This window comes from Apteryx rowi, unplaced genomic scaffold (genome assembly GCF_003343035.1).
Source record: "Apteryx rowi isolate R43461 unplaced genomic scaffold, aptRow1 scaffold_37, whole genome shotgun sequence".
NCBI classification, from domain to species: Eukaryota; Metazoa; Chordata; class Aves; order Apterygiformes; family Apterygidae; genus Apteryx; species Apteryx rowi.
Genome location: NW_020450196.1, coordinates 644,549 through 656,548, shown reverse-complemented (window position 1 = coordinate 656,548; position 12,000 = coordinate 644,549). Strand labels below are relative to the sequence as shown.

The 12,000-nt window shown below is 39.6% G+C and overlaps 1 protein-coding gene across 1 annotated transcript; it reads left to right on the top strand.

Annotated features, from left to right (window-relative positions):
- Positions 1-1,872: 1,872 nt before the first annotated feature.
- On the top strand, positions 1,873-4,136 carry CER1 (cerberus 1, DAN family BMP antagonist). The gene is made up of 2 exons (XM_026073571.1): positions 1,873-2,466; positions 3,843-4,136. The coding sequence occupies exons 1-2, from the start codon at positions 1,924-1,926 to the stop codon at positions 4,134-4,136; spliced, it is 837 nt and encodes a 278-aa protein (XP_025929356.1). The 5' UTR covers positions 1,873-1,923.
- Positions 4,137-12,000: the final 7,864 nt, after the last annotated feature.

Below are 12,000 nucleotides of genomic sequence, written 5' to 3'. Positions count from 1 at the left end.
AATTACCTTTATGTTTTAAAAATTTGAAGAAAAGAGCTGCAAAAATATATATTGCTTCAAATGAAAGACTGACAAATGCGTTAGACCCTTACATGTCAGTATGTCTGTCTGAGTTTTGTCCCAGTCTTGTAACTATTGGAGCAGCTAAAATCATGAGGGATAAAGGGAGGAAAAGTCTGAAGGTAATGGTCTTATTTCTGCTGAATAATTTTGAATAACTACTTTTAACCTGCAGTATATAAAAGAAATTTTACATCCAAAGGTCCACTGCTTCAGTTAAGCTTCCTGGCCAATGAAGATAGGATGTGAGCATTCAAATTGCACTTTTAGGCTACTTAATCTTATCTACACTCAACTTAATTGTCTTGACTCATTGCTGCTCCACCCTAATGCTTGTGTAAATATGATACAAGGACTTTTAGAGGCACACCTCACAGCTGATCTTGCTGCAGATGCCAAGCTTTTCTATGATTTCTTTCCTGATAGTTGTGGAAGTCCTCTCAGGACACACTTGAGACTTCAGGAAGGCATCAAACCAGGAGAAGAATTAAATTGCTCTGAGTCCAAGTTACAGAGCAATTAAGTTAGTGCCTGACAGCTGTGCTTTCCTTAACATGATCACCCCACTGCGGTGAAAGCACAAATACACTCAAACATTGGTGTGTGAATCCCATCCTTGTTGGAGCTTCATGCACTTCTGTTTTAGAATGAACCTGGGACAGCCTCAAGATAAGGACAAGCTCTAAGACTCCACTAACTTTGCACCAAAGTTGTAAGTCAGTGCCCCACAAGAATTTTGATGTGCAATTAGTTTACTTCAATTATGAGGCAATAGACTAATTCCCCAGAGTGAAAAACAAATAATGCCATACATTTAGTACAGATAGCTAGGTTTTTAACACTAAGGAATAGACTGTCTACAAACTTAAGTCTACCAACACTCCAGCAGAGTTCATCCTCTTTTATCAATTTTTTTTTTCCTCACACACTGCATAACATAACTTTGCATAACTACTAGACCCAATTCAGGGTCTAGTAGTCTTTGGATATTTCTGTTGAGACATTCAAGTCTAGAACCATGAATTATGCGAGTTCTAACATATTTTGCTTAAATCCTCATTTTGTTTACCAACTTTCCATGATGTCTGTAGTAACTCTGGTGCCCAAAGAGGAAGTGAGAGTGTTAATTTTTGAGAATCTGGGATACTGAGTTTCTTCACCTTGGGAACTTTTATTCTAGGCTAGTGATACTTCTGCACTCCAGCAGCTGCAAACCTCCTGAAGCTAGGGCTGGTGTTCTCTGCAAGATTCATCTGGGTGTGTGAGCACAAATCTGCTGGTTTGCAGTGATGCTGCCAGAGTGCTTGAGTTACACCCAAAATCTGAAAGACCTAACTTAGAAGYTACTTTTGAAAATATGGGCTGATTTGACATCCCCAGAACTATCTTCAGGCTTTATGGAACTTTAATCAGCTTGTTTTTTCTGGTTGTGATGAAATAACACTACCTCTATTAACAGTCTTTGGCTTTGTGGAATGGAAAGTCAAAATAAATAATGAAGACCACACTGAACAAGCTAATACACAACCCCAAATGTTTCCTTAATTCCTAGACCTCAGCTAGACAGCTTATCCAAACATTTCATCCTATTGATTCCCTCTGTCCTCCACCCCATCCTGGGGTACTAGATCTTAGATAGGAACTTCTAATACACATAACCCAGGTTGAAAGCAGAATTTCATTAGCACAAACTCCCCTATCATAATTGTAATCTACAGTAAATGAATGCAATTAGCCACGCTAGGGTCTCCCTCCAGTCCACCCCTCCTCTCTGCACACAAACATCGGCCATAAGCTGACGCCAGCCTTCTGTATAAAGCTAGCAGACAAGATTCATTGCAATGGCAGCAGGTCTACAGGGCTATGCTCAACAGGATCATGTCACTACTTTTTCTTCAGCTGTTAGTGCTCTCACATCTTGGAGCCACAGAGACAGATGGAGATCCACAGCAAAAGAAAAGTAGAAGGCCATTTCAGCACCATTTCTATCCAGGCAAAAATCTGCTTGCAAGCGAGGGTTTTCATCAGCTGGTGGGAGAAAATCCAATAGGTGTTGAAGAAACCCTGGGAGAAACAAGCTTATTTGTAGCAATTCCACAGACAGCAACTGAGAGTGTGAAGCAAGGACAGAAAAAAACTTCCAGATTCACCTTTCCCTATGCAGAACTTCATGCAGATCGAGATCTGGGAACCTTGACAGCACTCAGAGAAACCTCTCCTGTGGAAAACTTCTCTCCATCCTACTCTTCCAGCAAGAGAGAAGCTGAACCTCTGTATAGAAAAGATGCCAAGAAATTCTGGGACCACTTCATGCTAAAGAAAAATTCTGCTTCTGAAGAGGTTGTCCTGCCAATCAAGACCAATGAAATGCACCAAGAAACCTGCAGAAGCCTGCCTTTTTCCCAGGTAAGAAAGCTGTCCAAGATCAGTAACTGTGACCTTTCCCTGTAATCTGTGACTAAAGAAATACAGGTTAGTTCATTTGCTAAGACACAGGACCACCTCAGAAATGCACACTCTAGTGACTGAAAACGACCTTCTGAGGCTTTAACCTCATGAGAGAAACTACTAAATTGAAGTGCTGGAAGGCAACATATTCAGTGTTCAGAGTTATTTATTCTCCTTATCCAAGGACACTCCGACCTAACTTGACCTAGCAGGGCGGGGTAAGTAATTATCTACACAGCGAATATACATCTATACAGTATCTATACATAAAATATCTATATATACAGTGAGTCCCAGAACAAGTACTCAAGGAGAAGCTGGTTGTTTTCTTACAGCTAGGCAAGGATCCCTTATCTATTGTATTAATTGGAAGAGTGATGGATAGGTCTACTTCTGTGCCAAGAATGTTGGGGAACTGGTAAAGTGCCCCAAGCACAGATGAAGCCATTCTGTCATATCTGTTGTCATGCCCAGATAAGCAAATAGTACAGATAGAAGTGCCACTTTCCTCATAAGGCTGCATCTATTCTCAATGCTTCTGTCACCACAGTCAGTCAGGAACGATACGTTTTCACATCCCTAACCTAATTTACTTTATCAACAGGTATCTGTAAACACAGATGTGGCCTAGAAACTTGTACTATTTCATTTTTTATGGCCATATCATATGCCTAGCTCTCTACAGGATGGCTGCAGTTATGCCAATATAAAAGTGCTAACTTCAGTGTAGTTTTTCTGGATTGGGAATTGACATAAGACTCTCCTGATACAAGGAACTGTTTTTCTTGCAGACAGAGAGATTACAGAATTCCTATTGCACTTTGCTTATCAAAAACAAAATAAAAAATTGCCAAAGAACATTATTACTCCTCATGAAGATAAATCTTCAAGATTTCAGGTGTGAGTCTGGCTTGTGGTTAATATACAAGTATGTTGGGTCAAAATGATGTTTTAAGAACTACTAAGGGAGTAATACTGCTTAATCATGTCAGAAATGTAGATTCCAAGCAGCAAGTAAAAGGTACAAATGACAAAGTAAAAAACCTCTCTTTGTTGTTCAATATACAGATTAAGAATGGAGCTCTCAAGTTTGCTTTTAAAAACTCTTGAATTTTATTGCTTGTTTGACATAAAATTAACATTTTAATGGAAATGTCCTGAGAATAAAAAATATAGTAGATGTATAGTAGTTTTGGGGTGCTTTTTTTTGATTTCATGCCTCCTTGCAAAGTCCATGGAGATCATTCATGTACCAGGAAGATCAAGATTCAGATCTAACCTATATTCACAGATCAGTGCTAGTATTGTGATCTTCAAACTGCTTTCTGTTACAGGGCGTTGCTCATGAGAGCTGTGAGAAGGTGATGGTGCAGAATAATCTTTGTTTTGGAAAGTGTAGTTCCTTCCATGTCCCTGGTCCAGATGATCGTCTTTACACCTTTTGTTCGCACTGCTTGCCCACCAAGTTCTCCATGAAACGCTTGGAGCTCAACTGCACCAGTTCTGTCCCAGTGGTCAAAGAAGTCATGATTGTGGAAGAATGTAAATGTGAGATTCAGAAGATTAAAGATCCTGCAATAAGATCACTACAGTCAGACTTGCATGCAAATGTGTATGAGCACAACTAACCTCCTAAAATGCACCTCTAAACTGCTCGATCATAAGCATTTGCCAATGAAAAAACAAAGAACTAATTTTTTCATCACACAGTTTCACCAACTGATTAAAGACACAGATTTTCTACTTAAACTGCTTTCCTGCTTTGATCATAACTTTACCTGAAATGCATCACATTTCTTTATAGCTGTTAAAGAAATGGAGATGAGACTACCAGGCTTATGTAGTCCTTACTTAAACTAGGGAAATCTTAAAAAAAATTCCACTCTTCCCTTCACTGGTTCCAGGCTGCTAGTAAAAAACAGCTGAAGAACTAGTCTGTGCAAAAACCTAGTGCTTCACCTCTAGCTGGTTTACATTGCCTCTGCATGCAGCGGCTGCCCATATAGTTTTGCTGATAAAAACAGATGGAGCTTTAGTCTCCTTAACGGAAAAAGAGGTCTATTTTTACATCAAGAAAATAAGTGGGCAGTGCAAAATATAAAAGGACATGAGGCAGAAATAGAGCTGTGACTGGTTAAGTTTATTCTGATTGCTCCCAGCTGGAGTTCAGTTACCAGCAAAAACTAACATACCTCACATATTACACACTTACATGGTGGTTGCAAATTATATTTTGCCATAGAAACCAATCCTCTTCTTTTACAGACTTTTTTTTCTTTTGCTCTGCATGTAATTTAAAGATGGCAAAAGTACTTTTATTGAAACTTTTACCTAGTAGACAGTGAGAAAAAATTGAAAAATTGGTATGTGTGATACTTCCACAAAAAATACTAGAAATTAATGGGAGGATTTATTATTATTATTTAAATTCACCTTAGAAAGACAAAGGACATTTTTCAGTCTGATGAACATCAATGTTGGCAGCGACAGGAAGCTAAAGTTCTCAACAGCTAAACTAAATTGCACCCACAGGACGAAGATGATCTGCAAAAGGACTGTATCAGCATGACTATAACTGGATAGCTTTATAGGAATAGCAGAGAAAACTTTTTGTTAGGAAACGCCTGACTCATCCTAGGCAATAGAGCACCAGTGGTTGTTAGCCCAGCTGCTGGCTTCTCTGCCCTCTCTGGTTGCTTCTTCCTGGATTTGTCTTGCAGCCCAGACATACCAGCTAGCAATCAGCTTCCAGCAACTAGACCTCATTCTATATCTAACCTTACACTCCTCTTGGAACCTGTTCCAGTGTTATGACCAAACTCTCAGATATAGGACCTGTTGTTAAATTATCCACAGCTCTTTGCTGGGTAGCTGGAATTGGAAATCAGTGGTAATACAGGCGATGCATTTACAGGTTAAATAAATCATTTATTTGCACATGGACTGCATTGTGGTCAGAAGTATTTTAAAATCCTATCAAAAATATGCACACTGTAGCTTTAGAGTGCAGGACATTTTTTAATGTCTGCTGAAAATTGCATCTGACGACATTCTGATACTGAGTGTCAACTGCTGCTATAGTTTTTTGCTCTGCAGGTTACCTGCAACAAGAGAGCTGGAGATTAGTATATAGCTGCCTTTCATTATATATAAATCTGCTTTTAAATAAAAAAATGGGTATCAAAACTAAGCAAAGCTTTTCTCTGTATACTTTTGCACGAAGGACTAATACGTAAACTGTGTGTGGCTGTTTGCACGTTATGGCATGGTGTATGTCATTCCAAATAGCAAGTGACTAAGGTCTTATCATCCCTGTATTGAAAGTATTACACCTAGTAAATACTTATTTTAACTTTTCATCTCAGCTTTATAATGCTGACCAACTTTCTCAACATGCTAGTTTGTGAAATCAGCTTGCACCTAGCTTCAGAAACCTGCCATCGCATGTGAAACTGCATGGTGTTACTTCTGTTATGATCAAAGAAAGTAATGGTTTTCTAACAAACAAAATAGCATCAGTTAGTAGCCACATAGTTTCAGATGACAAAGTAAGCCTTTCCAGGTAATGCTTTTTTCAGCAGAGATCCCTCTTCACTGGGAATATCCAGTTGCACAGTCAGCCCTAATGGCTGCTGCTTTGTTAAAGCATGCTATATACATGTGGAAAAGCTAAGGATGAACTTCCTGCCCTATGATAAGGTTCAACTTCAGCACCTTACCAAGCCTTTCTGAATTATTGTGTGTGCTTATTAGTATTCATTTTTAATCAAGCCTAAGGAAGAAAAGCACACAAAGCAACAAGGTTCCAACTTTATCCTCTCATGATGTCAATAATCTGAAAAAGCTGGGCCTTCTGGGAGTTCTAACAACTGGTGTTTTAACAGCTGATGTGAATATATAAGAATCTTTTCATGTTTTTTTGATGCAAGTACATTTTAGACTTTATACTTGTAGAGAACCTCTTGACAGTATGATCTAAGCTCCCAATAGATTTTCTAAGGTCATAAAACAATTAAAAAGAACAATCTTCTTTAGGTTTCATATTTTTGAAATCTGTTAGCTTTAGGTTTTCATATTTTAGGTTTCATATTTTTGTTGTTTGAAGTGACTGACTCGTAAATTGTGACTTTTTCATATGAGGATGGCAGAACTGAAGTTATATTTTCTGCTGTAAAGTATTCAGCCTAATTTTTAAAGTTCTTTCTGTGTGTTGAAGCATTATTGTAGTCAAAGAAAGCTATTCATGTAAGTAGTCTGCAGGGCTAGACTCTTAGTGTGAATTTGCATAGCTTAAAAGTAGGTGAAAAGAGGTAATGACAGCTGTAGTAATTGCTAATTAGATTAGTGCTGTAGGTTTTTGAATGAATGTTTAATTAACCCAGCAATGATTCCTTGCGTGTAATTAGCACTGTATTCTGCAAAATCAAGAATGTGTTAATTGGATCAGATTTTTCAGTCTTAAAAAATTCCTTATTAGGAACAAGTTGTGTCCAGATGCTAACAGAATTTTGCCCTTTCAGAACAACTATGATGGCCTCTACTAGTATAGTGATGAAGGTCAGAAAGGTGAGAGGTATATCTGTGCCACTATGTGGATACCTTCAATAATAATGCCATTATAACAGCAAACCTGCACGATTTTAGCTTGGCTGTGTTTATTCAGAGGCTGTACATTTTCTTAGTGAAAGCTTTTCCTGTGTAACTGTATTTACAAAGGAAGTGGTGTCAATATGATCTCTCAGTATTTCAGACCACTCTTTATGAACACTTATTTTACAGAACAAGACCAGCTTATACTTACAGAGTTCTCTGAAAATTCAGCTCAGTGCCAGTAGGGGTTTGCTTATTTGACCCTTTAGATGTCTTCTGAATGGATGTGGGTAGTTTCTGTGCTTTACCTTGAAAATAATTGAGGAGAAGTGCTGTTTATTTGAACTGCCTAAGGAAACTATCTTCAATACAGGCTATTCTCTTAAGTATTTTATGAGGCTGGTTTAATGTCTGTAATTATATCAAACACTAGATGATAGCGCACTGAATTCCATCCAGACATACACTTGAGGGAAAAATTTCTTACGTTGCACTGGTACTTTCTGCTGTACTTGGTACTTTGTCCACCCCTCTCATGAAATAATCACAGCTAGCCTCACGGCTGCCAGCTAACAAGCTTTAGTCTGTTTTACTGACAGGTGATGAAACCTCTTGCTGTACTTTCTCCTTAATGTTCTAGCTTCTCACTGCAACAGTAAGAGAATTAAATTCTATACATGGGGAGAAGCCCCCTGCCAATCTGTACAGCTGCATAATCACATCATGTGGGGCAGGGAGCGTATGCTATGCTAGGCAATATGTATGAAGAGGTGTGGAGCTGAAGCTCCCTTAGGTCCTCCATCAGCAGGCCTGTTATTTGGCACTTTGCCGGTGGTAACAGGAAATACTTATTGCTAGTGGATTATAAATATTTTACATTTGCTGTTTTACCAAACCTAACTCCTTGCTATGACCAGCAGTCACCAAATTCACCTCCCTTTAAAGCCCACCCTGACAGCTGCTACCACTCCCTCTGTTTGGAAAAGAAAGAATGGGGATGAGAAAACTCTGTAGCTGGCCCAATGCAGGAATACTGAACAAATATTAATTCTTCACCCTGAAAACAAAATCATCCTGTCCACAGTACTCTGAGTTCCACGGCACCAGCAAAATGCACTTCATCTAGAACAGTATCTCTTGCTGTCTCCCTTTGATTCTTTTTTTTTCTGTGGTAGATGCTTCACACAGTAAGAAACCTCCCAGCCAACAATCTAAGCCAGTGACAAAAACTAAAATGGATCTAAACAAAGTCTGAGCCAGCCTTATGCTTCTCTGAGCACTCTTCTCAGGAATTTTTGTTTTGCTCGTTTAGGGTATTACTATACCCACTCATTTAGTCTGATGCTCTGTTGGTGGTTGCTGCCCATAGTCAGGGAGCTTAAACAGAGTATCTATGCACCTTGGCTGCCTTTCTTCACAATGCAGTATCTTAGCTTAACTGCTCGCTGAAGTTGTTCAAATTTGCACTGTAAGAGACATGGAGACATTCAAATATTCTGTTGCACTGCCTAGACCTCAAACAGTAACCCTGGTTAGAAGAGAGAAGTTAGAAGAGTTATTGCTAAGATATCTTCAGCTGGACCTTATCTGAGAGCAACTCATCATGTCCTTGAGGTGTCTTGAACCTTGGATGAAAACTAACTCCCTAAATTAGGATACTGACTGGTCTAGCACAGCCTGCTCTATTTAACCCACCTAGGCTTGGGTACAAGCAGATTTCACCACACCCACCACAAAGGCAGATGGATCAGAAAAAGCATCTTGCCTGCCATTTCCTTGACCATTACTATCAGAGAGAGACAGAAGAGGGAATCCCAGAGGTATTTTCATTTACCTTACCATCTATCCCCAGTTCACCTAAATGTTATGACTAACAAAACTTCTGGGCAAGGACAAGAATAGGTTCCATTTCAGCATGGCATGTCATTAATGAAGGCCTCCCTCATATATCAGAAACAGGAGCTTTCTGATGCAAAGAATTTGGCTCATATTCTAAAGTTAACAAGTGTCTCCTGTATACATTGGCAAGGTTTGCAAGGAAGCGAGCAGCAAAGTGGTGCTGCAAAAAAATAAGTGGCAATAACAAACTTCACAATTTAGAAAGATCCAGGAAGATATGGAAAGTACTCTTGAGAAGGCTGATTTCTACCCCCAGGTGATATCTATGTGCAGACAGCACATTGATCAAGGGGATCAACAGGGCACGAAATGAATCCTGGAACACAATCTCATGAAGCAAGGGACTTGTAAGCAGTAAGAATCATGGGAGTCATAGTGCATATCACTCTCTTGCATGTGATCTCCATAACAGAGCATCAGCTGTTACTGCACATGGCTTGATTTTAGCATGCTGATTTAATATTTACAGAGTGCCAATAAAATTTTTATGATGACAGCTGGTGGCTCATGTGGTAATTTATAAACAGCAACAACAACACAACATGGACATCAGAAACTCCAAGAGGCATTCCATACTATTTTGCAATATTCAGCACTGAAGAATTTGGATATTTTTCTAATTTTGCAGACTTTTAATAGTCTTTGCATAATACACCCATGCTGGACTTTATACAAGACAAAGTCAATACTTGTCCTAGGTATGTTTTCTCCTTTAGAATGGACTTCACCATAAAGACTTATCATTGTCTATCAGAGAATCCCAGATCAAATCTATTTGGATTTCAGTAAAAGTGTCAGGTAATTTCCATATTTAGAGCCTTTATGAGTTCAGTTGGGAAGTCAAGCACATAGTTTCCCACTTTTCTTCCAGCACTGTACTTCCGCAAAAGAAATATTAACAAACAGGAAGTTTTCTGCTGATAACTGAGCCAGAATAGACTACTGCCTTTGCTCCAAAACCTGTTTTCTCTCTGCAAATTCATGAGTAGAAAAAACACAAGCTATCTGAAGAGACTACTGATTTAGTGACTACATAAAGGCCATTATCAGAGCACCATTACAGATCTGCAAATATCTGGTATTGAGTAGGAAATGACATTATTGACTTGTCTGATTCTTTTTCATTCTATAAAAATCTTCCTCCTATCATACTCTCCCTCTTATTCACCTTTCCATTTTATTTTCTAGCTCCCTGTTTTCCTTTCCTCTCCTTTTTTTTTTTTTTTTTTAATGTTTTTTCTTCATGCCAGTGGAAAGTTTTCACAAACCATCTATTATGACTTACACATATAAACAGAAATTGGTATGTGAAATATGTCATGGAATAGAGGCAGAAGCTGGCTTTTTGTTACCTTTCCAGTAATTCTTTGTCCATGTTTTTTAATAGTCCAATGAAACAGTCTATTTTCAGTGTTACCTGTTCTTAGGGATATGCATAATTTGTTATTTGAGGCATCCCTAGGTTTACTTGAAATATATTTCATTCTCTTTACAGACAACTCCCAGTTCCTCCAGGAATAAATATTCACAAGTCAGAGCAATTTTAGTTTGAAATGTTAATAATTACCCTAAACAATAAAAGACCACAGGCACTGAAAAAATCAGGGCAAAGGCAAAATAATCTCGATGAAAGCTTGAAATCTACCTGAACTCTAAGTTGACTTTACATTTTGGGTACTTGCTTTTCAGAATAATCATTATGATGAAATTTTAGGAAGCATGTTTTAGTGCTAAAGAAGAGTTTTCTGTATCAGAGCTGATCACTGCACTTTTCTTCAGGCTTCCCATTTAATTTATTATTGTGTAGGAAAAATGCTCCAGGGCAAGAGTCCATCAATTTAGAATGGGAACCATGCCACTCAAACAGATGGAGATACCTCTAGGTAGCCAAGAGATCATGTATGTGCATCAGCTCTGGGTGCTCAAGGCATGATTCCCAGCTGGGAATGCTGAAACTGCTGTCCATTACAAGCTGCCTGTGGCGATTAGCCACTGCTAATCCCTCTCTGGACAGAATTAACTTTTAAAAACAAAAATTTGCTTCCACAGCCGTATAAGGGACTTCTGTGAGCTGCATCTGGAGACTGAGGCATTGACCTCATCTGCAGTGCTTCTATTTTGATAGAAAATCACAAAGGGACTCTAAGGAGATGAAGGAGAGGACTTTTCTTGATTTTGCTTTGTTTGGGCTTGAGTACATCTTTCAGCATTCTACTCAGCTTTAACTGGATAAAAATGAATTCACATTCAAAAGAAGATTAAGTAAACAGTAGAATCTGAAAGGAATATGTCTTTTCAGTTTTCCTCCTCTCCACTCCTCTCCTTTCTATATCTAGTACTCCTATATAGGTTGCCAGAAAAGTGGCAGCACGAAAAGTGGTTTAATCATCGGTTCTGTTGCATACATCGCACTTCCCTGCCCACTGAGAAATACAAGCTTTCACTACCAGTTGCGTTCCTGAGCTATTACTGCTTCGGAGGAAAGCAGCAAATTCTGAAAATCAGCACTGTGGGATCCAGATTTACTGCAGCCGAGAGGAGGCCAAGAAGGCACACGGCACACTCGTGTGCTGCACTGCATTTGAACACACCCCATGGCCGTGCCACACCGAGCTCCCTGCAGACCGACACCTAGTGACAACCACACCGGGGCCACCTTAGAACGTGCTGGCAACAGATAAGCAGGAACGGCCCTGTAATGTGTGCATGTAATACTCTTCTACAGCTTTAACCAAGAACTGCTACAATAATGAACCCAGAAGGTAAGGGTTACACGCTCTTTTCAGGCCTGTAGCTAGGGAGAGAAGGTTACTGCAACACGACCTCTTTCTGTGCGCACAGGGAAGGTGAGGTGCAGAAACGCTAAACCCACCCCGCGGGGATAACGCTGACGCTACAGGGCAAAAAGTCGCTTTCCCAAGCGGACCCCGCCGTCCTGCCCCGGCTGCCAACTGCCGACAACGCCAACGGCCGGCGGGGCGGGGCGGGGCCTGACCCCCCCCC

Bases quoted from the DNA above. Each gene is read 5' to 3' on its own strand.
- CER1 (XM_026073571.1), top strand. From the start codon at position 1,924: ATGCTCAACAGGATCATGTCACTACTTTTTCTTCAGCTGTTAGTGCTC. The intron at 2,467-3,842 runs GTAAGAAAGCTG...TTTCTGTTACAG, and splicing joins GAAGCCTGCCTTTTTCCCAG to GGCGTTGCTCATGAGAGCTG.